Below are 27,334 nucleotides of genomic sequence, written 5' to 3' on the forward strand. Positions count from 1 at the left end.
AATACATATACGTTTATATTCAGGGGTGCACACAACTTTCTCAGTGAGGTACTCAGATGAGTCACTGTTTGGTACTCCAACTTCTGGCTCCCCTCAAAGTTCCCATGAAGCCCTCGGAATCGCGAATGTCAGGGGGGGTGGTAGTGGAGTGCAGAGCTTCGTGACCACAGAGCGTGTGAACGTTGTGATCAGCTGTTTTAGCGCTGTGCTGCTGTACAGGCCGACGTTAACAGCAGCCCTGTCTTTGCACACGGAGACCGACTCCGTCGTCCGGTTATCTAACCGCCTTCTGGAAAAGCTTCACAAGTACGTCGGTACGCAAAATGCGCTTTGTGACACAAGTGACGGTACGCATTTCAGATTGTTGCCGCGCATGCGTACCTGCGTACCACTTATGTGCACCCCTGGTTATTTGGTATTTTCACGCCAAGTTCTAGAATCACTTGAACACACCCACTGAACAGTGAAGCTTCGCACGTCGACATGTCCTCCTCTTCTTAAATCACCTAACTTTAACAAACGTTTATTTACTATTAGGCCTACCTGTAAATGTTCTGAACAAGTTTTAACATTATTTCCATAACGACTGAGTGAAGTTTATTGGGAAGCTGCTTTTTCCCAGCAAAGTTAAAAGATCATAGGTCTCAGCAGGTGTCACGGTAAGGTTAGCTAAATACACACGTGTTAATTAGCTTTCATTAGCTAGTTATAGCCGTAATGCTAGTAGTGCAAGATGATTATAGCACACCATGTGTGAATAACGATAACAAGTTGTGAACGTCATGTCGTTGGTGAGAGGTTGTTAAATGTAATACATATATTTAAGACCTCCAGTCACCATAAAACATGTTTTCTTTGTAGTTTGATTCCTTATGCTACAATATAACCTCCACATGTTTTAGCTAAACTCACTTAGCCTTAGCCTCCACCATGTCCAAGGACTAAACAATGTTTCAAATTTTATTTTTATTAAACGTTTTCTTTAGAAATGTGAACAAGCAAAATACACTGGACATATACTCAGTGGTATAACGTTTTAAGATAATGTGATCAAGTAATGTACTTTAGTACACTTTTGAGAGACTTGTACTTTACTTGAGTATTTCAATTTGTTGCTACTTTGTACTCCTACCTGACTTATCAGAGTTAAATCGTTTACTTTTACTTCTCAACATTTATTTAGTAACTTTAGTTAATCATGTGAAATATAATCAACACTAAAATAAGACTTTATTTAAACCTGGAGTAAAATTCTCAAAAATATCAAACCATCATTTCAGCAATAACAAAGAAACAATATATATAACATCTAAATTGTTACACATTTAGCAATGCCCAATGCCATTGTGTCTGTACCAAAATGTATTTTTTACAGGAGGGCCATGATGCCTTCATCGAGCAAAGGAAAGAAGAGAAAGTCGGCTGACAGTGTTGCAGTTTTGAAGCCCCCGTCCAAACCATCCAAAGTCACCTTCCTGAGCCCCTCTCTTGTATTACTGGAAATCCCAGCTGACACCAACACCAGCCTCCCAGTGTGGGAGGCCATGAGATCCCAGCTTGTTGACATCGCCTGGACCGTCAACCCCTACAGCATCAGTGTGAATTTAATCCCTTTGACCGCTAAGCAGGGGAAGATTACAACTTCCACCCAAACTGAAAGCACTTCCACCTTAGTGCCTCCTTCCACGACTGGGCAGGCTCAGATGATGATTCAGGCTCTTTCCCCGCAGCAGGTCTTACTTTCTCTTTCCCAAAGTAGCACCCAATTTCTGCCAAGCCCTCCAGGTCAACCACAGAACTCACCTTCAACCTCAACGCAGGCCACCTCCTTCATCGTTTGCCTGCCTCTCATCACCTCACCTCAGCCTAGTCTTCACCAGACCAGCACCCTTAATCAGACACAGGTCCTACCCTCCATCCCGACCCTAATACCCCCCACCAAGCAGCAGGCCTTGTCCGTAGAGCCTCCCCCCTCTCTGTTCCACACAAAGATCTCCTCTGACATCCAGATCTGTGACAACTTCCTCCTAAATGTGTGCCACGCAGGGAATATGTGTAACATGCACCACACTCCCTACCCGTTTCACTGGCAGCTGTGGTGTACGGGCAGCCACAACTGGATCAACATTCCCCATCGCTCTCAGGTCTCACTGGAGAGGCTCTACTGCGATGTCAACCAAGAGGTCATTTGCATCAAGGATGGGTGAGCAAGAGGACACGTCTTCACTTAAACTCTGAAAATGACACAATGTTCATTTCTGCAAAAAAACGTGTTAAATGTTAATTGTGATTTACAAAGATTTTTCTTCAAACACTCCTTTAGGCATGTCAAATACCATTTGGACTTTACCTCGATGAATATGGACGACTCATGTAAATATGATCAAGTTAGACGACTGACTAACTCTGACAGTCCGATCTTGTACCCATTGTTGGCCAGTAAGTGGAAAATCTACTGGTTGGACCACTTCATCTGGAAAGAATACAGCCAGGTGAATGTTTTTATACTTTGCATTTCCATTATCGCTCCTTGGCTCTGTGCTCCTTTACTTTTACCAGCTGTTCCTTGATCATCCATTTGTTCATTTCTCTTTAGACTTTGTCCACCTTGCTGCTGAAGAAGATGAGCGAAAAGGAGCCAGAGTGCTCTTATTTTATCGGCTCACAGGAACACAAGCTGGACTTCACTTCCATGGTCCAGATCAATGTCACCACAAGGTTTTATAGAGAAGTTCGCTGCAGACCCGTCTACCGCTCCCCCCACTCCATGAAGCCTTACCTGAAGTCTGTACCCATTTTGATCTCTTGCTTGGTCATTATACTGTATATGATGACATACATTTGTAGCAACACTCAAAAACCTCAAGTGTCAAAAAAAGTGTTTGTTTCAGTAAGGCACAACATTAATATCCTCCCTTCCTCTACTCCACGCCCAGGACAGGGATCCAGAGTAACCCAGCTGAGCCTGTCAGTGATCCTCCGGGGGCCGACTTTAGCGTAGACCCTCTGAAGGAGTTCAGGTCCTGGTATCCTCCGGTGTGGCGTCTGGCCTCAGAGCAGGACTTCAGCCTGGTGGAGCTTCCTGCGGGCACAGCGACCTATCGGAGCGTCCACAACTTCTTCCACGAGAGCCTGCCTGAGACCGAAGTGGACATCATCAGCATCCAGCAGGTGGAGAACGTCCTCCACTGGGACAAGTACCAAAGGTTCAGCTGCTGTTTGTGCTCTAAAAAACATTCCGCTTCCTTCCTTAGTGACCGTCAGCCACTTAGACGCCCTAAACAGACTATTTTTAGTTTTCCGATGACTTGTTCACCTTCCGATGCTATGGTGATGTTGTGCATCTCATCTTTAATTAAAATAAAATCATATTGTTCAACAAAGAAAATAGGCCTTTACAATAGTTAAACAAATCCAAACAAGAGGCAAAACTCAAATAAATAAAAACTGTCCTGACGGCATCTTTCTAACAGGTTGCCCATATCTGTATCTCTTAAGAGGCTGGCGCCGTGGGAAATGTAGTCTTTTATAGTCTCGACTACAGAGGTCACGATTAGGTGAAAATATTTGGCCTTTTTTTATAACAACCAAAGGCTGGCTCTTTCATTTGGTATAAGTTTGATCCTGTGAAATTGCTCCCCTGAGGAAACGGTGGATGGAATGTGCTTGGATATATCTGTCTATATTTACGTTTCAAGTGAAGTACAATGACAAAGGAAGCAGGAACAAAAGACACAAGCTATTTTGATATATGTGCGTTGTCATTACAGGCACAAGGCGCACATGCAGAAGCATCAGGAGGTGTCTACGGAGCCTCTGGAGAGACAATTGTTCCACGGGACCAACAAAGAGGCCTCGGAGGAAATCTGCCGCACCAACTTCGGCCCTCGCATAGCCGGGCTAAACGGGACGTCCTGCGGTTTCGGATCCTACTTCTCCATCTCCGCCTCCTACTCCAACACCTACTCTGCCATAGCGCGGCCCAACGGGGTCCGCCATATGTTCCTGGTCAAAGTACTGGTGGGGAACGTGACTCAGGGAATGCCCAACTACCGCAGGCCGCCGCCAATCAAGTCCAAGACGAGGCCGATCGGTCGCTACGACACCTGCGTGGACGACGTGAAAAACCCCACCATGTTTGTCGTTTTTGACAGCTGTCAGTGCTACCCATACTACCTCATCAAGTACAAAGAACTAACCGATGAGATTGAAATTTGACTCCTTAAGAGCAGAGGAGTTTGTTGATCGTTCAGACATTGTTCGCTCAGAGACAAAATGTACAATGTATCAATTATGTGCAATTTACTTGAAGACAAGGAAGCAGAACGTTCACAATTACAAAGCACTTTCAAAATGTCTTTATTTTGGTTATTTAAATGTTTTTACATTGATGGAAATAAGTACTTTTTGTTTTTCTCTCGAAAGTGAAAATAAATTGTTCACTGAATACATTCATCTCTCTCTCTGTGTTTCACCATGATTTTCAGGTTTGATCGTCCATTGTTAAATCTTCATCTGTTCCAATACAGCCGTATATCTGATTGTATGTTTTTCAAAAGTTAAACTGGAATGTGCATCACAACAGTCTCTTCTAGTAAAAGCATGATATATTTCAAAAATATTTTCTATACATTTTTGTCCTCTCTTTAAAACTGAATTTAACACAAAATGACAACTATTTTCATAAGTTCCTGGCACACAGTTGAAAATATTTGTATTATTAATTTCTTTAAAACAGGTATTTTTGGGATTTCTGATCAGGAAACAACATTTTCAAATTAGATCTAAACCTGAAAAGCCCTAAACATATGTTCTGTTCCAGATTAGACTGATTAAAGTAACTGTGAGTTAGATATTTTAAACATTACAGTACAGTAAATAAACAAGATGTAAGGGACATTTAATGATGATGGAAAGGATGCCAGCTTTAATCGATTTCCCTTAAGGTTCCCTTAAAATGTAAAGGGTAAGACATTGAGATGAAGAGACACTGGCAGTTATATTTTAGACACTTCTATGCAATTTAATGTGGGCTGTACAAAACTTAACTCAATAAAATCTGTGCACCAATGAAAATATAAGATCTGTGTTGTGTATTAATGCATACATTATTTTAAAAATCCATGTCTCGAAAGGACATTTAGTATTTTATGTTATTTAAAAACTGATTAAAAAGAGGGCATTGTATAAACAGTATGTTAATGCTTCCTCTTTAAATGTGCAATTCTGCGTTTATGTTATTTTTTCAATGATAATCCAACGTGTTATAACAAAGAAAAATCACAGTCACAAGATAGAAATTACACGTATTCACAAAAAAAAGCACACAAAAAACGTAAGACAGGCACCTTCCACACGAGAAGGAGTTGTCAAAATGAGTTATATTAAATCATGGAGCCACATTTAAAGATGTAAACAACATTGAAATGCTGGCTTTGATGCAAAACTGAATTTTGCTTTCTTAGTCCCTTATCACTAAATAACTCTAACGTTTGGCCTGAGGGTGGCGCCAAAGGAAAGGCCATGTTTTTGTAATTCAAAATGGTTTACACTCTGTTGAGTAACATCTCAGACATCGCCATCTTTTGAGCAACGACAGAGTGAAATCAAAGGAAGGCAACAGAAAAAAGCTTTCTGTCTGACAAGATATGAAAGTGTGTTCTGCTCTTTCTTTTCCCTTTTAGTACGTGTGCACATACACACAGTTAAACTGATAACCCTAACCCTAAAATGGAACCAAGACGGTTGTTGGATCACCCAAAGTCTCTGATCAGTATCCTCTTTATCAGTCTCGTATCGGTGTGATTTCTGCGTGAACCAGCTCTCCGTGATGTAAGCTGTCGGCTTCCAAACAGCCCCTGGAGAAGAGTTTGAGGGAAGGACAGGAAATGTGGTAATGTGGAATTAAAACTGGAGCGTTACTCGCAGGCCAACTTGCTGTCAAAGCTCGACAGGCCAATGGCGAAGGCCTGCAGTGCACACATGGGGTAGTTGAAGTCCAGAGTGAAGATGTCTTCAGCCACTCTGCCGAACTGCATGACGATGTAGTCAGCTGGAGGTATGGGAAACATCCGGTAAGTTAATCATCAGGGAAAATGTGTGAGGACAAACAGTGATTAGTGCTGAATACTTCAATCAATCAATGTTTATTTATATAGCCCAATATCACAAATGTTACATTTGTCTCAGTGGACTTCACAGTTTGTACAGAATATCAGTATGACAATACGACACCCTCTGTCCTTATACTTACGGTCGTTGTCGTGGACTATCTGAAAGTTTTTGACTGATGCTTGAGTTACGCGGCCGTGGAAGTTGAGCACGTAGGACTGGGTGTCATCGTTCCACACGGGGGCTTTGTTGTGCAGCTCGATCAGGTTGTCCAGAGAGTGATTCTGCCACCTGCTCAGAAGGCTCTCCTGCTCCTGTAATACCAACAGGTTCAGGTTTTTATTCATTCAGTTGATGCTCTTATTTAAAGTGAAGTTTTATTTATCTATTCAATATCATACATGAATATCATACATTCTACATACAACAAAGTCCAGGGGTAGATACACGAAGCAACAAAACATTACATAAAGTAAACAAATACATTTAAAAAAAGGAAAGTAAAATACATTTTGATTGCCCTTCTTATTCCTTATGTTTTTAATAGTGCTAATATATTGTTTAAATTCTCAGCCCATTTCTTTTTATGGATATGCAATTTCCCTAAAAATACAATTAACTGCAAAAAATCTGCGACTATACTATCAGCCATGAAGTACATAAGAATGTCTCGATCCTGGAGTTGAACCTTTTGTCCCGTCTTCCTTTCTACTTAAAGTGAATATTTCGTGAGCATCGGACTCACGTTTTGAGGTCGTACGGGGACTCTATCGAAGTTCATGTTCATGCCCGGAATGATTACGGTCATCTTACGTGGTCCTTTGAATCCCAGCACGTTGGTCTCCTGCCAAGTGGAACAGAGGGTGAGACAGTTTCACTTTAATGTAATGAAATGCAGGGGACTTTGTGTGAATTTCACTCACGTAGCAGATAGCAGCCATCTCCTGTCGGGTGTTGCTCTCTTCCAGCAGCGTCCCGGGGTGTTTGCAGGGATTGATGCCGTTGTCATACACTGTGAATTTGGTGCCCATGAGGTTGGACCTGATAGAAAACAACACAAAAGGTTCACACCGTTTGGCATTTGGCACATATCTGAGTCATGGGTAGTAGCAATGTGCTTCTTAAAAGCAGCCAAACATAACTTGGGCAGTGACAAAGCCTTTGACACAGCTTTGAAATACACACAAATTGAGGATTTTCTGAGGTTTTAAATATATCTTTTTAGGGGGATCTCAAAACACAAGCAGAGGCTTTGAATATAAGAAATGACACATGGTACAGCGTATAAACAGCTATTAATTCATGCTTTGTACACAGTTTATTAACAGCATTGCAAAGACTTGCTAAGTGTCTGAAATCTCAGCTCCAATGTAGTTTGTTTAAAGTGCCATCTAATGTAGCTATTTCTAACAAACGTGTTGATCGTGTCTTAAACGTGAAAAACTCAACTAAACAGTATTTTCAGGTGGATTTTAGCCAGATTTCAGTTTGAACTTTGAGACGTATGTTTATGAATGCGATCAGAAAATGACAGAGACAATGTGTTCTTCAGTGGCTTTTTACCTCAGTTTTCCTATGAAGCTCTCCCCCTCTCTCGACAGATCCGTGGCATCCACTGAAATCAGATAGTTGGATGTCTTACTCTTCTTCCTCTTCCTCCCTGCCAGCAAGAAGACCTGGAAAGAGACAAGAAAGGCACATATTTAAATCTTTACTGTACACTTAGGCTATTAACACCAAAGGTCTATTCTTCAATCATCTTTATCATGGATTACTCATAGTTCTTCTGAGGCTACTCACTCTCTTGCCATCTTCTCTCTCCATGTGCATGAAGTAGGTGGGGTAGAGGCCGCGGTCCATGCCCTTCTTGTCCCGGGTTATTCGACATTTAACAGTAACTCCACGTGGAGCAGGAAGCAGGACAAACTCCTCCAGGTTGGCCACATCGAGTGCGCTCTCTGCTGTGGGAGATCCGGAGCTCCCCTCCTGGGAACAACACAGTGCTTTAGTTCAAATAACAGCATTTTTAGACTGTATTTCACTGTTATGTGGCATTATGTCATCTACGCCTGGTGTATTTGTTACTCACTGGAATGTCCTTGCTACTGGCGGCAGAGGCTGGTCTGGTGTCAGTGTTGGGGGACAGGGAGCGCGTTCGTTCTTCCTCACCATCGCCCTCATGCTCGCTGTCTTCATCAAAGTTCATACTGCCACACAGACCTGGAGAGAGAGGGGGCAGAGATGTGAGAGGCCTTTCTTTTTCTACACAAATCAACACAGGACAGAAGAGGAAAATAAATCCCGGAGACTGTGCATATAGAATCTCCTTCTTTTCTTCCCAGGGGTTTCTGTGGTTCAAAAGTGTCCCCCGAGGTGGATTACACAGTTTCATCTATGGTCTTGGATAAATCATTTCTCACGAGCTGATGCAATAACAAAGCATCAGTTGAAGCAAAAATATTGCAGTAAAATTGTATAGTTAGGCTACCTTTTGTTTTACACAGGAAATTATTTCAAGTGTTTAACAGCAAAAGAGGAAAGTGGATAAAGCCTTGCAAATGTAACTAAGCCATATTTGAACTGCTTCCTATCAAACAGAACAACAATGAACTCAAAGCGGCAACGTTTAAAGCTTGAACTGATCATTATGAAGTTAACGTTGATTGCATACTAATGGCAGTAGAATAAAAACACCATTTGGTATTAGATTAGTTCCTAATAAGCCTTGCTTTATGCAATTCTGTCTGCCACTGGGTATGTCTCTTCAGAAAATGAAGGCTTGGGTTAGCACACAAAGTGAAATGCGTGAAGGTATTTGTTTTCCCGTACGAAATTGGTAACCATCTCCAGTAACTGAAGAGTAACAATGAGTAATCCTTGCAGATAGTTTCCTGGGTTGTGGGGGGGGGGGCAGTTTAACATTTCCCATTTCCAATTGAAGCTCTGCTCATCATTCACCTACGGAAAGATCACATTTTGCTCATGGCCTCAATACCTGTCACAAACAATGCATCTTTTTCTGAGCCTGTTTCTTCAAGGTTGACATTAATGTGAGCAGATGACCCATAGCTTGCATCTGTGTGTTTGTGGAGAGGCAGCTCCGTGCAGTCGTGCAGATGAAAAATGACTCACTGATGCCGCTCTGCACTGCTTGAGACATCGGTCTCCTCATTGATAATTGGATGTATCTGCCTGGACACAGCTGTAGTTCACTTTAATGTGCTGTCAGAGGACGACAGTGGTCCACTGGTACGGAAATATCTCAGTAAGCAGTGTGTCTATGATAAATATGTAAAATTATGACATTTAACTTGAAATGATTGACCAGAAAATTAAATGAATTACAATCATGTGGTTGGTAGGACATTTGATGCAGCATTGTCCCTATTACCGGATATCCAGCTTTGAAGTGATTACATAAAATTCTAGCACACCGCTGGTAAAGCCTGCTTCTTCACACAGCCAGAGCATTTCATATTTGGCAGACAGAAGAGCCATCCTGCCACCTGGGCCCAACATGTCCTGAGCACTGGCCTGTATGCAGTATTGAACAAGAATAATGATGTGACGGACAACAGAGCCACACACAATGTTTATACTGGGGTTTTTACAAGCGATGCACCCAATTAGTGCAGCTTTCCCTGAGAGAAAGCAAATAGCGTTACGAAGTACCGATAGAAAATGCTAGCTTCCCTCTAACAGTGGCAATAGAGCTCAATAAACACACCGAAACATCTTCTGTGAGACCAACCATTTGGAAAGGGGAATTCTCTACCCAACAATCTATTGAATAACACCAAAAAAGATAGATCAAGTCAAAAATACTTGATTGAATGAGCTGATCAAATACTAAATGTTCCACAGACTTTGTCATTCTTCCATTTCCTCATTTTAATTGGCAAGAAAAATCTACAAGAGATTGTACAGTGCAATCAGAGAGATGAAGTGTCCTCTCCATTGCACTTGCCCGGGCGGGAATGAGGGCTCCAGCGTTGCCCAAGCTGCAGGAACCACACTTGGCCTCCGCTGACAGGACTCCAAGGAAAGACAGAGGTCAATACATTGGCGCCAACATTGGCTGCAGGAGATGGCCGTTGGCTCACGAGGAGCTCATCCGCCCTTTGACAGGTTTTGTATTTAGTCCTGCTGGGTGTCTCCATCACCCTCCACACAAGACCGAGGCCAGGTGGGGGAGCCGGTTTAGTCGCCGACGACCCGACCATGGAACAGCTAGCACTGGTTTACATGGTACCAGTGGAAGTCAAGGACTTAGCTGACATACACCTCCATTTCCTCAGGGGTGGATGTATTCAATGGAACAGAGAGCCAAAAATACCTGCTCTCGGTTCTGAGGACATATTCCCCCCGCTTCACTGGGCTGACATGAACAATGAGACCTTTAATTATACAGAAGGACGATTTGCTACTGTCACAGTAAAGCACAGGCAGAAAATGCCTTCCGTCAAAGTCTCCAAAACCCGTTTCCACCGCACGTTGGCCAAAACAAAAATCTTTTTTTATTTCTGTATGCAGCACTTAGAAAGGTTTTTCCTCTTTGAAGCGAATCCAGTAGCACTTCAAATGGTGTGCCTGTTGAAAGCTAATGTACCTGCAGAAGTCTTGCTGTTTTGAGATGGTATGTTCATGGATGAATGCACTTATTGTAGGTGGCTTTGGGTAAAAGCCAAAATAAATGTAATGTAATGAAAACATGCGTTATGCTCCAAGGCAGCAGGTGGATTAGAAGAGAACACTTCTTCCATAAAGTTTATAAGTGCATGCCAGCTGGCTGCTAATATGGGTAGCAGTATCTATAGTGATGCCATAGATGAGCACTGCAGTGTGAACAATGCCTATTATTAATTGACCCATTTCTCACTGCCTCCCCATCAATCACACCACTGTCTTCTCCATTATTCCACACTGCAGCAGGGGGGTGATTAAAACATCTTTGGGGATGTAATAAAAAATCTGACTTTGCTGAACAACAGCGGCTAATCTGGAGTGATTTGGAAGAACAAGTACATTAACACAGAGTGGAAACAGCATCAGGGGACTCCACAGCGTCAGGGAGGAAGGCGAGTAATGCAGCAGGCGTGCTCATGGAACCAAATTTGGCTCTTATGTTTGACTGAAGACAGTACGTCCCCTGAGCGCAGGAGTCAATCGGAGGGCTTTGTGGATTTGAACTGTCTTAGTAAGAAAATGTGTTCCTTAATAAGAATGTATGGAGTTAGTTCAATTAATATTCTGGCACAAAAGTGTAATTTTCCATCAATTAGGCCTACTAAAAAATCTCAGACTTTTGAAGCTTTGTTCCAAATTACGCAACTATATTTCAACTCTATCTTCACAAAACAAAAACAAAAACCAACGTGAATTTCCTCTTTTAAAGTCAACCAAGCTTTCCCAGGACTCACCTTGTTTCTGCAGTAACTCGTGGATATCTGTCTTTGGCTGCAGCAGCGTCTCAGTGTCTCCATCTCTCTCAGGCTCCTCAGCAACAGGGGACTGGGACAGGGTCTGGGACTGGGACTGGGACAGGGTCTGGGACTGGGACTGGGACAGGGTCTGGGACTGGGACAGGGTCTGGGACTGGGACTGGGACAGGGTCTGGGACTGGCTTACTGACAGGATTTTCATTCCCAGATCAGGAGCTTCAGAGCCGAGGAAAGCTGCCGGGCCATCGATACCTACAGGAGATGAGCGCAGTCAGAGGTTTATTAGATTAGTTGGAAATGTGGTAATTACACAGAACTGTGTCAGGGCAAGTCTGCAGCACAGTAACACCAATTACTGCATCATCTTTAGTGTATGCTATGCATTTATGCTGTGGCACACTATGAAACTGCCTTACAAACAGATACAATTCCTGCTTCTTCACAACAAAATAATGTAGCACTGGATGTGATTCCTTTCTCTCTCCTCTTTTCTGATTCATGTGTAATTGTATGCTACTTATTACCTATTGGCGCTTAGTCCAGCTCACAGGGGTCATGGGGAGGGTGTTATTTTTGTTTGTGTAAGGGAGCTGTATCTATGTTCCTTCACATTGTATGTATGTATATCATACCATGTTGTTCTGCCTTAACTACATACAAAATTGATCACAAAAAAAACCTTGAATAATTGAATTTTTAAGTAACATATATATATTTTTTAAACATTCTGTTATACAGAATTATTCCAACATATTTATAAGATTAAAGAAATGAAACACAATTTTCCTCACCATCAATGATGACATCGTTGGTAATGTGGAGCTGTGACTCCACCAGAGGGGCCTGCTCCTCCCCCCGCCGCGTCCTGGAGCGCCGGGGCCGGGCCTCGGTGTTGGGCTGCACCATCAGAGGCTCCTGCCGCTTCCTCCGCTGCTTCTGCTCCAGCAGGGCCCTCTGTGGACCGGACACAAGAGCAGAAACGCTGTGAACACCGCAGTCAGATGTGAAGGCAAAGGAGTGGGAAACAACTACATGCATTAGGCTTCTATTCAGAGGGTAATAACGTTAGTATGCATGATGAGTTCCAACCTGTGCCTGTCAAAAAGGTACTGCAAATGACCAGGAGGATAACATTAACATGAAGATAGCTGAGGCTAATGGGGATTATTTGAAAACCTCTTCTCAGAGTGTCCTTCCAGTTGTGAAAATATTCTGCTTTGAGATCAAGTGTTGCGGCAACAGACCAACACTGCCATTTAACTGCGACAAAAACCCATCCAAGCTGAATAAGTAATTAAGTCACACCCTCGACAGTGTTTTTGTGAATCTCCTAGTGCTAAATCCTCCCTGTTAGGCAGCAGGATATATATTGCATAGCTACATAATGGGATAAGTGACTCAAAGCATGAATATTTTACATAATAGAAATGGCAACCTTGCAAGGTACAGGAAAAGGAAAATTGCTTGACTGAAATCACGAGATTAGTGTTAAGCAACCACACTGCATGGAATATAAACACACAATACAGGTTATGTGACTGTGGGATGACTCACACAACAAGAAAATAACCTTAAGAGGGAAGAAAGAAAAGAAGGGGCTAAAACAATTAACCGAAATAAAACCCAACAATGATTCCAAGGGCTGAATACCTCTGAATGGGTTCACTGAATAGCCACTGGTGTTTTCTTTGATTTTAGGCTGTATTCAATATCAAAATTCACAGTTTTGTTAATTTAAACTGTCAGGGTCGGACAAAAATGTGCAGTACATTTTCAATGCCGCAAGCTGTGCATTTTGTGAAGAAATTAGGCAGATCCAACAATTCTGTTATTTAGCATAATGACTACACAGCATTGCTTTAGGTACCGTGGTATAGCGGATAATGATTTATGTTGAGTTACAATAAAAGGCAGTAAATGCATCCTGGTCATGCTATATCCAGTGCCCCCCCCCCCCACTGGGGCCCCAGTGTTTGTGGTCAGAGCAGCCGGTGGATTACACAACGCATTAATTAGTGCGTCAAATACACAACAAGTCTTGTTTAGTGAAGCTGTGTAGCGAGGCTTTGTCTTGTATTTGCCAAACCAAAAAGCTTTCATAACTCATCAGTTACTGATAAAATGTGTTTGAAAAGATGTGTGTCACTGTTTCTTCCCCTCAGTTCAACCACAGCATGATCTGCTCCCACTGCATGTGGTGACTTATGAGGGGAAATGTCTATAAATATAATGGTTTTTTACATAGAGGCATAAAAAATCCATAAAAACCAATAACCACCCATTGACAACAGGTGGGTTAAGATGTTAAAGGCACAAGTGAAAGATGATTTTCACATGAGTTTTAAAATATGGTCATAGATTTGTTATCATTTCAAAACTCTGCTTTTAAAAAGGACCCCAGGATTTGCATTCCTGGCGAAAAATAAAGGCGAAAAATGCATAAATCATAAAGCAGAATTATCATAATGACTGTCATTACCGTTAGTATTAAATATGCATGTGAAAATATAGCCAAATATCAAAATGGTAATACGGGAAAAACACTACTGCTGATGATTACATTTAATGACCTGATGATGGGTTCCAAACTTTTTTTCACTTTTAACCTTAAAGCTAAACATTATATTTTATAGATTTTTCTCAAAGTAAGTGTTATTTTCTGGTGCGATCTGATTTAGTCTTCCTTTTGTTTCGAAGAGGTCTACTGAATTACGTAAAACGGCATCAGAATCACTTGAACATGAGACTAAAGTTATGTCCAAAGACTTCTTTTTTTCGCCTGCGTGGTCAGCCTTCACTCTTGACTTATTTTTCATTTAATCAAAGTCCGACCACATTGTATCGCCTTCCCTTTCTAGCTGCTATTTTAAGCCGATCCATTGTAATACTGCATTGTTTTGTAAAAATGTTGAGGCCAGGATGTGACTTCATTCAAGCTCCACATACAGTCTTTCCTGTACCAGCCAACACATGAGATAAAGTACATTACATCTGAAAAAGTGAGACAAACTGTATAAAAATGTGTGTCTTTTAATGAAGTCAGTGAGAGATTACTGGGTGTCTGAATTTTCTTTTGGTTTATTCTTCTATCAAGAACAAGCATCCAAACTGTTATTATCACACTTGTAAAAAGGAAATATATCAGAAAAATAAATATATGAAGTTACCAACCCGTTCCATTGAGATCCTTAACAAGTGTGATTCAAAATAACCGGTGTCTTTATAGAAAAAACATCACAAGTCCCGTTTGTCTTGAGGTCAGATGTAAGTACGTTCTCCCCCAAAGAGAAGCTCTCCTGCTGGGCACGACTTCCTGTCCCTCACCCCTCTCCTGGATCTGGAGTGTGACCGCTGAAACACCGACAGCCTCCTCTGCACTTTGTGCTCCTCTGACAGAGAAAAGGTTTGTCTCTCAGGCAAATGCTGAGCGCCACTGTGTGTGTGTGTGTGTGTGTGTGTGTGTGTGTGTGTGTGTGTGTGTGTGTGCGCGCGGCCACCGATTCTAACCGAATCAGCCGTCGTTAGTGCTACAGCAGGAGGGAGAGAGATAGAGGTAAAGAGAGAAAAAGGGAGGGAGGTTCGCTCAAAGTGAGATATGGGGAACAACCACAGTGCTCCAAATATTATTCTCTGATTATTTCATTTTATTAAAATTGTATGGAAGAAACAGTCAAATTTTAGTGTTTACATTTTTGTTGTACTTTTTTTTGATGGGCAGCTGTCACAAATCCCCCCGCCAATAAATGCTAACACACCACTGTGTTTATTTTTAAAATAAATTATATTTATTGTGGTATGTGCAGATCTTTATCTTAACTTCTGAGGTTTGATTATAAATTTATAATTGATTGGACATTTTCCTTTGACTTCTTATGTTTATTTAAATGTCTTTATTTGTTTTACTTTATACTTTATGATAATAATGATTGAATTAGTTTTACTGTATCTTTTATTTTTAGTTAATTCTAAAATGGATTAAGTGTAAAAAAAAAGTCAATTCCCCCCCCAGATAAATAAAGAATTGTCAGCTGGGGTTTGTAAACACATTATTAAAGCTAGCCCCTCCTCCCGGACTCAACAAGGGGTCGGATGATGGCGAGGGGATGAAAGCCAACCCCTTTGTCAGCTTTGCGCTTCACCTCGCTGTATCTGCATTTACGTGTCCTCCATTTGAGTTGCCTCTTCTTGGATGTGTGCTTCTGATCAGACACCTGGTTGCTATGTTTTTGCAGAGGTTACTGGTATAGACAATGCCACAGACCTCCATAAGATTAGGGAAGATTGAGAGGGATTATTTTTTGTCTATTGCTGTATGGAAAATCCTACTCCTCTGGCTTTTAATATTTATCTTCATGTTACATAAGAACAGAAGACTAAAGTGAGGTTGTTAGGACTGGGCCACACACACACACACACACACACACACACACACACACACACACACACACACACACACACACACACACACACACACACACACACACACACACACACACACACTAAATCCTCCCCTCTCTTTGAACTCACCAATCTGTTCCCCTCATTCCTGTCTGCCTTATGTGTGAGATAGTGGAGAAAGGCTTCCAGCTTAAATCAAAGCTCTACAACCTCAGCTCTTCAGCAAGGTTTGGGATAAAGCATCTTACAGAGACTCAGGGGGGGAAGGATGAAAAGAGAACAAATGTGAAACAGAAGAAGGGCGATGTCAGGTTATGGGGGGGATGAAAGGAAACTAATTCAGACAGAGCAACAACATTCAGAGTGACCGGGCAGGTGAAAAACAGAAGGTTTCCGAACCAACAACATTAATCGCTAAATTGCACACCACTGCGGTGATAACAAACTCCTGCCAACAGCAGGCACCCCTGGGTGACACCGCAGTGGCAGAGCATCTCAGGACTCAGATTTGACCGGTTCCATGCTAAATCATGACAGGTTAGCTTTCAAAACCACCATCCATGTGTGAGATAGAGCCGAGGGTTTAATCAGGCTAAAGGGGCTGCTTTATAGCTGTAAACAACACAAGATGCTGATGGGAAATAGTTTATTTTGCTGTTATATAAATGTAATTGACGGTACTGTTAGTTTGCTGCTAAACTGCCCTGTAAATACATGGTGTGCTTCCCTTTGTGTGTGGTAAGTGGGAGGGCAAACAGCTTTTCAACCGCAGTGAAAGTTGTGTATTTGAATGGCTTACCACCACGAATAGGGATTGAAGCACAACATTTTTGTAGATGAAAAGATTGTATGAATTTCAAAATGTTATCTAGCTTTTTTCAAAGTAAATGTTGACCTTTGAATCCTCGTAAACAGTCCTAGGTCACTGGAAACTGTGAAGGAATACAGATTTTCAACAGAATATTTACACATGCAAAAATATAAACAGCTTTGGGTTAGTGTTAGGTTAGGTTAGGGTTAACTCTGATTCAAGTTTGTTCCTACCTGTTTTTCCAGCTTCTGTTGCATTAGACTGGCACTGTCGTCTTCAATGCCACTACAGAGACACAGAAACACATTTTCTCGCTCAATATTTCGCACACATTCATCTATAAAAGCATCTTCACTGAAAACAGTTTTCCTTATAAGCACAGTAGAGGTCACCACTGCTGTCGCACAAACACAAGGCAATCAAAATGTGTTAAGGCCTTCTGTGAAATAATAGTAGAGTTAAGTGACAGTGGTGGCAGTTTTATAAGCAAGAACAACTCTCCTTCTTAGCTTTTTGGTGAAACATAGCATGACTGATTCTCTGAGAAAATGACAGAAAGAATATAAGAAAGCAGTTTTTGATGGAGAGAAGAAAAGAGTTAAACCTCTGAGACTTCACCCTAGACACCTGTCTGAAGGGACCGGGCCCTTGTTGCTTAGCTACAGTGAGGGGAGAGAAAGGCAGCAGCAGGAGACTTTACTATTGAAGTCTTAGTCAGAGAGTCCTGTCTCTCTGTCAGACACTTGCTGATGCAACATGTAGGTCGCCAACTCATAGATGTATAAAGAGAATGAGGTCAGATCAAAGTAGTAAGTAAGGATAAAATATTGGAGGTATGGCCCGTTCATTCCTATGAAAGTTGCTCAGAGGAGCATGAAGCTAAAATGGCCCGACTCTCAGTAATAGAAAATAGACAGAGCTTCTGGCAATCTTTCACATCCATTGGGACCATAGAGCATGCAAATTTGAGTTTTCCTTAGGACAAGCCTCCAGTCTATAGTGCCAAGACCGGTCTCCATCAGTCAAATGATAGGAAAAATAACTCTAGATTCACATTTTAAAGCATTTTATAACTTTAAAGACCTAATGATTTAAAAAAGGTCTATTTTAGTGTTTGTACTTTGTATTTAATTTACCTATAAGTCAATGGGAGAAAGTCTTTTTTGGCCCAATGACTTCAAGTGATTGACATGGAAGTTGTAGTACCACCGTTTGGCCAATAGGAAAATGGGCTTCAATGGCTGGCTCACTTCATTTTCTTTTCTATTTTACTGTCGGGTACATTTATAAATAGCTCATGCTCATATCTCGGCTGGACTTTAATTAGTTTCTTTTTTTTTAATAAAAGTATTAAGAGTATAATGAGAAGTTTTTTAAATCACATATCTCTCCATCAGCTAAGCTCATCTGATACTGCTCACCCCCCAATGTCTATTTTCCTCAATCACATATTTTCCTAAGCGCTTGTGTGTAGGTGATGACACACACTGCATAACAACCTGAGTCCCAACAGTTCATCTTCAAAGGACAGTCACAGGATCTCATAAGGTGACGAACACCGGGCGGAAACCCATTTATGTCAAGATGAACACAAGGTCTTTAATTCCCCTTCTTTTAAGCCAGCATGAGTCATGATCTGTCAACTCTACGTCAAAATGAGTCACCTCGCACCAACATGTCATGTCAGCTTTCCAAGTATCCCTCACTGTTGACTTTGGCTAAAGATAGGTTCCCTGGGAGGCCATTATGGAACCCAGAGGACATGTTCTTGCAACAGGAAGAAGAGTAAGAAAACAGAGGATGATGGTAGTTTTTAATTACACTTACGGGACTGTCAGAGAGATGGTGAGAAAAGAGACCTGAGGGAAGTCACTACAGCTTTTTGTATATGTTGCTGAGACCTGGGGATTGGGAAACTTACATCACAGTTTTCCAACACTCAAACAGAGTTTGTGGTATCATTGAAGCGATTTTTGTCGGAAAGGTGTGATTAAACATTTGTGTGGTAGCTTTGACATAGAAGAGCATGTTTCCTTGATGTGCCACACGGTAGCGACCAATGACGCCCATTTAGTTTAGGCAAGAACAAAAGCATGTTACCATCTTTGACACGCCGTAAAGCAGTTGGCCATGTGTCAAACAAGTTGTGAGGAGTCAGACAAATAATGATGAATACAATATATTGCAACATCAACAAAGACAACATGTAGCAGAAGAAACAAGGATACAAACATTGACCAAAGTGTTACAATCAAAGAAGACAGAACATTAAAGACCCTTGAATTGAAATTTGGTTGGACTGGATTCAGCTCCATATTTCATTTGAGGATTGACGGGTGCACCAAAGAGTGCTTTCAGTATTGGAGCCCTGCATCTCCAACCCTTTATGTTCACTGTTCAGGACACAGCTGGGGCCAGAGTTAAGGTTCCTGGCCAGACTAAATATGTCGGTATATAGCATTGAAATACTGTAGAAGCCTCATATTCAAGAAAAACTACATTATAATTTGTCTGCTGCTTCAAAAAGACACTAGGTAAGGCAGAGAATAAGTCATTTGATTTGCCCTTTTGCAAACTGAATAGAGTGTTTACACAGTCTAAAATTAGCCTTTAAAAAACCTCTGTTAACCCTGTGATTGAAGTCATAATTGGGAGAAGAAAATGTGTGTGTGTGTGTGTGTGTGTGTGTGTGTGTGTGTGTGTGTGTGTGTGTGTGTGTGTGTGTGTGTGTGTGTGTGTGTGTGTGTGTGTGTGTGTGTACGAGTGTTTTGCTCTCTACCTGGCTGTTGAGTTAGAGGAGAAGCTGGCAGAGCTCGAGGGTCTTCGGGGAAAATGGCAGTTTGGCACCAAGGCAGCAAATAGCACAGCACATGTGGAAAATAAGAGGGTGAAACAAGATCAGCAGCAAGATAGAAAAATAACAAATATCTATGTACACAAGCAGCATCCGATATTCCTATAAGGTTTTACGAATTCATTTGTAGCGTGAATGAAACAAGAAAGCAGCAGCAGTCTACTAACAAAGTAGCTATCTACGCTGAAAAACTGAAACGTTGACTTTAATTACATGTATTATGTCAAGAGATGTCACATAACTGTATTACGTTGGTTCAGGGGTCTGCAACCTGCGGCTACGGCTCTTTAAGCCCTCTACTCTGGCTCCATTGAGCTTAGACAAAAATAAGAAGGAAATTAAATGAAAATATTTGTAGGAATATTTATATTTTGTTGCACGGTTGAAAATGTTTTGTATCTTGTATTTTGAGGTGATACTGTGACACATAAATAAAAACAAAAGTTTTAATTAGGTCAACTAAAATATGTGTCATATCCTGCTTCTGGTGGTTAGAGTTATCTGCTTTCACAAAAAACGATGCTGGCTTACCGGTATGTTTGATATGTGGAGAGAAGTTGTCAAAGGTTCTGCAGCCTTACGTATTGGAGGAAGACAGCTGACGATCTTCAGTCATAATTCAATCAATTAACTCTTTTTAGGGTGCAGCTATATGTTTTATTTATTTCAAAGTGGGCCCATTTCAATGGTATTTATGTTTTTCAAATGTGCAGAGGACTCCCCAAGTGCTGTGTTTAATTTATTATAAAATAGGCCTGTGTATTTTTTTTTATTCCCCTATGAGAGTTCTTTGTTTATTATTAGAGGTAAACAGTTTTCTATAATGTAATAAATAATAAAGGCAAAAAAAATGTAATTATTGTCTAAGATATAACATTATATTCAACTTTATAAGCTATCAAATATGTTTTGAGGCTCCAGACGGTGGAAAAGGGGGCAACATGGACCTTTTGGTCAAAAAGGTTGCAGACCCCTGGGTTAGTTGAAAGCAAAACATATTAAGTTTAAATGAGGAATATTAGGTTCAACTTAATATTATTGCTTTCAACTAACCTAATACCGTTATGTATAATTTGTTGACATAATACATTTAATTAAAGTCAACGTTCTTGTTTTTTTTTGGGCAGCAGTGGTTCGGTCAGGAACTTAGCTTGGAAACTGGATGGTCGCAGGTTCGAGTCCCAGTACAGCCCATAAAAATAGGTCATGTTTGTGCATTTGTCAATTTCTAGTGTATATACCAGAGTGAACTTTCGCCTTGTGGCATTGATAAGGTTTGTCTTCTCCTTTTATCAAACAAGCTTACGATGAAGTCAGCTGAAGAACAGGTGCAACGTAAAATAAAAGGAAAACATCCTTCAGAGTATTATATTAAACACTTCAATCTGTTGGGGGTTTAGATAATGTCCTCTAATGCACACTTCCTGAGAGTCTCATCACAGCTGTGTGTGATCAATGTTTCATTAGTCCGTCAAAGCTTGGGTGACTGGAGAAGGACGAGCCCCTGCTGTCCCTTCCTTGTGTGTCAGGCGAACGTAACCATGGAGATTTGAGCTCCTTCAACATTGCAACTTCCCCAGCATTGATTTTTTTTTTAAAAACCTGTGGCCAGTTCTGGGGCTTCACTGTAATTGGAAGTCTTAGCATTGTGCCTTAAAGATTTACAAAGCGGCAGACGGAGAGGTGTCACTTCTGTTCAGCAGCAGATTAAAATCATCATATGTGTAAGGTCGTTTGTCAGAGGCATTTGAAAGGAACCGGCTTACTTATATTGAGAAATGTTTTCCAATGCTATAAATAATGAAGCGAGGTGATAATTGTAAAACTGCTGTTGATTCCGGGTGCAAAAGAGGACAAGGTGTGTTGCTGTGTTCCCTTTTCAGAAGACAAATGTAAAAGTTATTGAGACATTGCACGGCTTTAACCGGAGGGACCATCTTATCGGAACACTTCATTTGTTCTGTTGTTCATTTTAATTAAAAGCCTTCCACTTTGCCACTTCAGAAAAGAATTCGATTAGCATAAGGTAATGTCTGTCACAGGCCATTCAGCTTCCAACTAAGAGAGGGTACAGAATAAAAGGAGGTCTGATGAGATTAAATGCGCCATTTTCTGCAGAGTTTACATACTTTATAATCCCAAATCTTAACTGAATGTCCAAAAAATCGTCAAAGGAAAATGCGAATTAATGCTTCTTTTCAATTCACTACCATTTTTAGGATTTGGATGATTGAGACAGGCAGCAGGTATAGCGCCGATTCTTCAGTAATAAGAGGTGTCCTACTGGTCCAGTGTAATAAAACAAGGTTGCACTGGTTTGGAGTCATTAGGTCACATGATATAGAAGCTATTGAAAAAATCAGAACATTTTTGCATACAGATATTCATATCAAACAGAAAAACCACTAAAATCCAATATAAAGAAGAGTGTCCATTGCGATTATATAATGCTGTATTAATGTAGAGTCACTGTGCTACATGACATGAACAATTATTTGGTTTCAATAAAAAAAAATATCATATCAGATATCAGGACAGAGGCATTGAAAACAAACTTGGTTTTGTGTCATTGAAGCAATAATTTATTCATGGTCCCTAAGTGAATCCCTGTGGTTAAAAGCAAGGGATCCGATGTGAGCTAACTGTCCTTTAACTGCCAGCATTCTGTGAAACTGAGTGAGAAAAGGGTCGGATGAATATCCAACCGCAAATTAACTTTGCCACGGTAAATAGTCTGCCAAACATTTCCAAACCCAATGATCAAAGTCTAGCTGAATCCTCAACAAACTGGATCACTAATGAAGGAAAATATGGTTACATAGGCCATCATGTCAACATTAACTAACAAATTGCTAAGAGGACAGTGACAGTCACATCAGCTGTTTCTGTGATCACTTGGATATTCTCCACACAGCCTTAGTTTCATTAGTGTTCCAATTAAGCAGCCAATAACATACAGGGGGGAAAAAACCCAGGCTTGGATACACACACGCAAATCACCAACTCTGGTTACAGCTCTGAATAAGTAACGACATGGTGGCAGAAACATGAGCGAGAGCACATCTTTGACTGCAGGTCAGCCATCAGCTGGACGGGGGGGGACACTGGAAGAAACATTAAAGAAGTGCTGACTTCTCAGTCTGGCAGAGGCCCTGAAAAGTCAATACAGTTTGGAGAACTAAAGAAAAAATGACTTTGTTAGTGTGTGTGTGTGTGTGTGTGTGTGTGTGTGTGTGTGTGTGTGTGTGTGTGTGTGTGTTTTAAAGCAGTAAATGTCCCCACTACGGGACGAATACAGAATTTCTGATTCAGATTCGAAAGAACCATTTTAAAACAACTGCCTCTATAGCTGCAAGTTAGGGTGTGAATCTATCATGGTTTGATTCAATTTTGCATATATTGGGGTCATATCGTTTCCTGATTTAAAACCACTCCTGATTCCATATTGATTCTCAAAACAGAATACATAATGGAGTTTATATATTTTTAAAAGGTTAAAACTGAATATTAAAATATGTTATAAACAGATTGCAATACAACCACAAGAAAAACCTAGCACAAACGAAGCCTTTGTATGCTAAACTTAAACAGATCAAATATTGTTAGTATTGCACTATCCTCAGTGAATTCAAGAATAACAGTTTCAAGTTTGTTGATAGGTTTAGACTAATTGCTTACACAAATGTGTGTGTAGCATAACTGTCCATCAGTTGCAGTAACAAGCTTGTCATGTTATTATTACAAATTGAGCTTGGGAAGATGTGAATCAAGTAGATTTTCCTCCCGGTGCTAGTACTAAAATGTGTCTGTGTGCAGCTACCTGTATGACCAGCGGCTGTAGACAGGCTGAGATCCAACATTCTTTATAGTGTCCATGGATGCGGCTGCAGGAATGCTAGTCCCAGGCTCTCCTATACAGTATCACCAAAATCCTTATTCACACTGGAGCTCAGAGTCACTGTGCAGTTCTACAAGCTAACAGTGAGCTTGCCGGCTCCAAGATCTCTGCTATTGTGTCCCTGACAAAGAATAGCTATGTCCCACCCAGGGGAGTGACAGCTACCGGCGCTAAGGCAGACTGAGGTCGGAGGCTTGGAGACGTTTCCATGACTCCACACCTTAGGATACCCACAAGGATTCAGCTAGGGATAGGTATGGAAGTGATGGGCCTAAATGCTAGTGCCACAACCACACATTGGGCACAAAGTCTGAATGTTCTATGAATTCAAGCAAAGTATTCCCAGTAACTATACATACATTTCAAAAGAAAACTTTCTGTTGCAGCTCATTTCCTGTGAGTCATAAAGGGGGGACTGCATATCAAACTACAGACGCACATTCTGTCTGCCATCTGACTTTTTTGCAATAGCAGGAATTTATTTATCTTAAAATAGCTTTTCTAAAAAATCATGCCTCATCAACATTACTGGATTCCTGTATGCTCAACTGTCAGCATGTGAGTAACCAGTCTGTGTTCCGCAAAATCATATTAAAAACACATACCTTTTTTAATAAATGTGGCTTAATAAACTGAAACCTATATATTACTTTCTAAAAACAGATCTTGTTGCTAGGGAACAAAACCCTCCAAATCGTTATGATTTTTTTGTGGAGAGAAAATGTTTGTGCCTGTTTGTCCTGAGAGACAGCTTGAAAATGACATATAGGTCGGCTGATGATAAGCAGGGGGATCAATCACCAGAGGGAGTAATTATTGAGCTGAAAACAAATGATGGAAAAGCTACAGGAGTTGATAATAATACCATTTCCCTTGGGGGGTGGGGGAGACACTCTACTCATGACACTACAATTATGCATTACTTTGAATTGGCAGCTTTGACTAAATGGCAGCGCTGCAGCATTCTACAAGGGAAAAGTGTTTCCATTTTAAAAACCAGGTTTTTTTTTTCAGTGTCTGTGTGATTGAGCAACAGATACTGTGGCCAGCTGGGTCATATTGTAAGTGTTTGGAATCCACTAAACAACCGCGGTAACTCACAACTCAACCACAAGCCCTGAATGTAGTTGCAAAGTTCAACCAGCATCTCCGTGGAGAATTATTTTTAATCGACTGATTTATAATGAAGGTGGTATGATGGTCAAGGATGAGGACTGAATTCATAAATTCCTTGTTCCTTGAGGTCCTTGTGGTTGGGAAAACCCGCAGTGACACATTGCATAATATTAAAAAGTCGACCAGGAGCAGAGAAAAGACGCCTTCACTCAACTGTGTTTAAAAGTTGCTCACTACAACTGCTGAGTCAGCCATCTGTGAACTTTATAACACAAACTATCCGAGCTACGGAGCAGTGTGCATCCCAGCATGTGTGCTGATAAGGAATGAATCCATTGCCTCTAACATTTCTAAACTGACACTGTTTTCCTTGTGTCAAATCCCATTGTAAGATAGACATCAGGGAAAACAAAGTAGCTCGGCATTTAGCTGATACGGCAGGCTCGAACAAAGACAGTGAAACAAGATAGAAAAAAAAAGAAACCACATTTTTGTTTGTGGTGCAGGCAATTTAAATACTTTTCACATCGCTGTGACTATAATAAGCAATATGTTACATTATGTGCCTATGCCTTGTATAACAGCCCTTATCAACAAGCTGAAAAAGTCAAATATTCAGACTGGAACTTTAACAGGAAAGGGTGGGAGCTACTTTGATTTTCATCTCCCTGCACAAGGAAAGCAGACCTCTGCTTCAGTGCTTGATATGGTGTTTAGTAGTCCATCATGCACACACACACACATAAGATCCATTTTCCTAACACCTGTTTGCATAACCAGCAGAGTGTAAATCAAAAGCAAAGTGTAGGAAGCACTATGGTTCATTATGTGTAGGACTGACAGTGGCTATCCTCTTCTGTTACATTAAAATATAGTCAAATCCAAGTTTTGCATTTAGGCTACTGACTGCCTTACTTATTTACTTAATTATTAGCCTATTATTACAGCTTTAGACGCTCATTTGGGGTTGTAAGGACATACTACTTTGCAGGAATGCTTTGACACAGAAATAGACAGGACTTAAAAGGCATGTTCCAACATGACAGGCAAACATCTTTTTTCTTTTTTTTGCCTCTGGCTTCACAAAACGCAAACCTTGTCAGTGTTTGGGTGTCTTCCACCTTATGAGCTATGTCTAAGATGCATATGACTTGATACATTGTAATTAAACAGAGAACGGTGGAGTCCAATTCAAGTCATTCCACATACCCAAACTCGATGCCATCCTACATATTCACGGAGCTATGATGTAATTGTGTTTATCTAAATTAAATCGACGGAAATTCCTAGGGAAATTGCTCATCAACAAAAAAGACTCGATAGAGGTTGTTCGCTCACTATTAATGAAGTCTTTCTTTCCAAATGGGAATTAGAACTGGCTCTTGGAGATGTTGTTTGTCAGCAGGCAAACCTAATCAGTATCAGAGCCCGTCGTGTTGGCGGTGATGTAGCTGTATTATTAATATACTTCCACGGTTATGCACATTTTAAAGCGGTTTTGTGCTGTGACACTCCGACTGTATGCTCGCTCCCTTGGCTTGACAATAAATAGTTAACATAAAACATAAAAACTAGTAATTTCGACTGCCATTTATGCCCATTTACCCTTTGGGGGTTGTTATAGCTAGCTTGTTACCATTGTAAGCTAACGTTAGCTGCCTCAGCCTCCACTGTATGCAATGGAGCCTTTATAAAAGTTGTGGGCGACAGTCAAGTTTTTTCGCGAAAAACCAAACTGTGACGACACCGGTTAGCTTCTCGTTTCACAGTTGGTCAAACAGAACAGATACTAACACAAAGAACATGCGAGGTATGTTTTATTTTACCTTATGCTGTAGTAACTCATGTTTATTCACGGTTGCTAAGGAAGATCCTCGTGCGGCAGGATACTTTTTGTGGACGCGGTTGAGAAGAGCTCTGTTACTCGGTCCTTAGTTACCGAGCCGACGAAGAACGGGTGTTCCTATTGGTCGACCGATTACTTACGTGGATGATGATTGGAAGAAATTCTAGAGAAGGGTGGAGAGCTTTCTATAAATACAGTCTATGAAGAGCTATTGATTGTTTATATTTTTACCATGTAAATATGTTTAAAGCTTACAAGAAGAACACCTATTGTTCAGAAACTTGGATTAATAACTGGTTTTGTTAAGGATTTGCTACAGTAACCATGACAACAAGTAAACTTGGGTTTTAGACATATATAGCCTACTTTATGTTACAAACGTCGATGTTATTCCTTTCTGAACTGGCCACACATATTTTATTTAATTGTAGCCTAGGGCTTAATAAACCAATAATTTAGTGGGAATGCTGTTAACAGCATTCCAAACTAACTGTTCTTCTACGGACAACATTTTTATTATTATTCCGCCTGGTTATTTTGGCCCTCTTCTCATAGCCGTGGGAACATGTTTCAGATGGGGGGTGCTGTGGGGATGACATCNGGGCCGGTTTTGACCAATTTGCAGCCCTAGGCAAGATTTTAGCTGGCAATGAAAAACCTCTACAAAACACTACAAAAAGATAAACGTATTGAAATGGTGGACAGCTTATATCAAAAGGCTTCAAATGTATTTAGTATTGCATAAATATGTTTTAATTGGGGATGGACGTCACATCCTCTAGGGGGGTCCGGGGGTATTTTACTTTAACATTTTAAAGTAAAATACTTCAATCTGGTGCACTTTGAGCGCCCAATTACT

At 40.9% G+C, this 27,334-nt stretch overlaps 2 protein-coding genes across 3 annotated transcripts; one reads left to right on the top strand and one right to left on the bottom strand.

Moving 5' to 3' along the window:
- The first annotated feature begins 2,623 nt into the window (after nt 1–2,623).
- LOC104962835 (TCDD-inducible poly [ADP-ribose] polymerase) lies at nt 2,624–4,218 on the top strand. Its single transcript, XM_010791334.1, has 3 exons — nt 2,624–2,784; nt 2,937–3,206; nt 3,771–4,218. Exons 1-3 carry the CDS (start codon nt 2,624–2,626, stop codon nt 4,216–4,218), a joined length of 879 nt encoding a protein of 292 aa, XP_010789636.1.
- Nucleotides 4,219–4,372: 154 nt separating this feature from the next.
- On the bottom strand, nt 4,373–26,543 carry tulp3 (TUB like protein 3). 2 transcript variants are annotated; one of them, XM_010791328.1, is made up of 12 exons: nt 26,456–26,543; nt 19,541–19,582; nt 16,995–17,046; nt 12,344–12,506; nt 11,532–11,804; nt 8,201–8,331; nt 7,912–8,097; nt 7,675–7,787; nt 7,035–7,152; nt 6,857–6,955; nt 6,254–6,425; nt 4,373–6,052 (listed from the first exon to the last, which is right to left on the bottom strand). In XM_010791328.1, the coding sequence occupies exons 1-12, from the start codon at nt 26,473–26,475 to the stop codon at nt 5,919–5,921; spliced, it is 1,503 nt and encodes a 500-aa protein (XP_010789630.1). In that variant the 5' UTR covers nt 26,476–26,543; the 3' UTR covers nt 4,373–5,918. The 2 variants fall into 2 exon arrangements, with proteins under 2 accessions (XP_010789630.1, XP_010789631.1); XM_010791329.1 differs by lacking the exons at nt 16,995–17,046; nt 19,541–19,582; nt 26,456–26,543 and adding an exon at nt 14,724–15,001.
- Between the last annotated feature and the right edge of the window lie 791 nt (nt 26,544–27,334).

Source organism: Notothenia coriiceps, unplaced genomic scaffold (assembly GCF_000735185.1).
Source record: "Notothenia coriiceps isolate Sejong01 unplaced genomic scaffold, NC01 NC01_scaffold00035436, whole genome shotgun sequence".
Taxonomy (NCBI): Eukaryota; Metazoa; Chordata; class Actinopteri; order Perciformes; family Nototheniidae; genus Notothenia; species Notothenia coriiceps.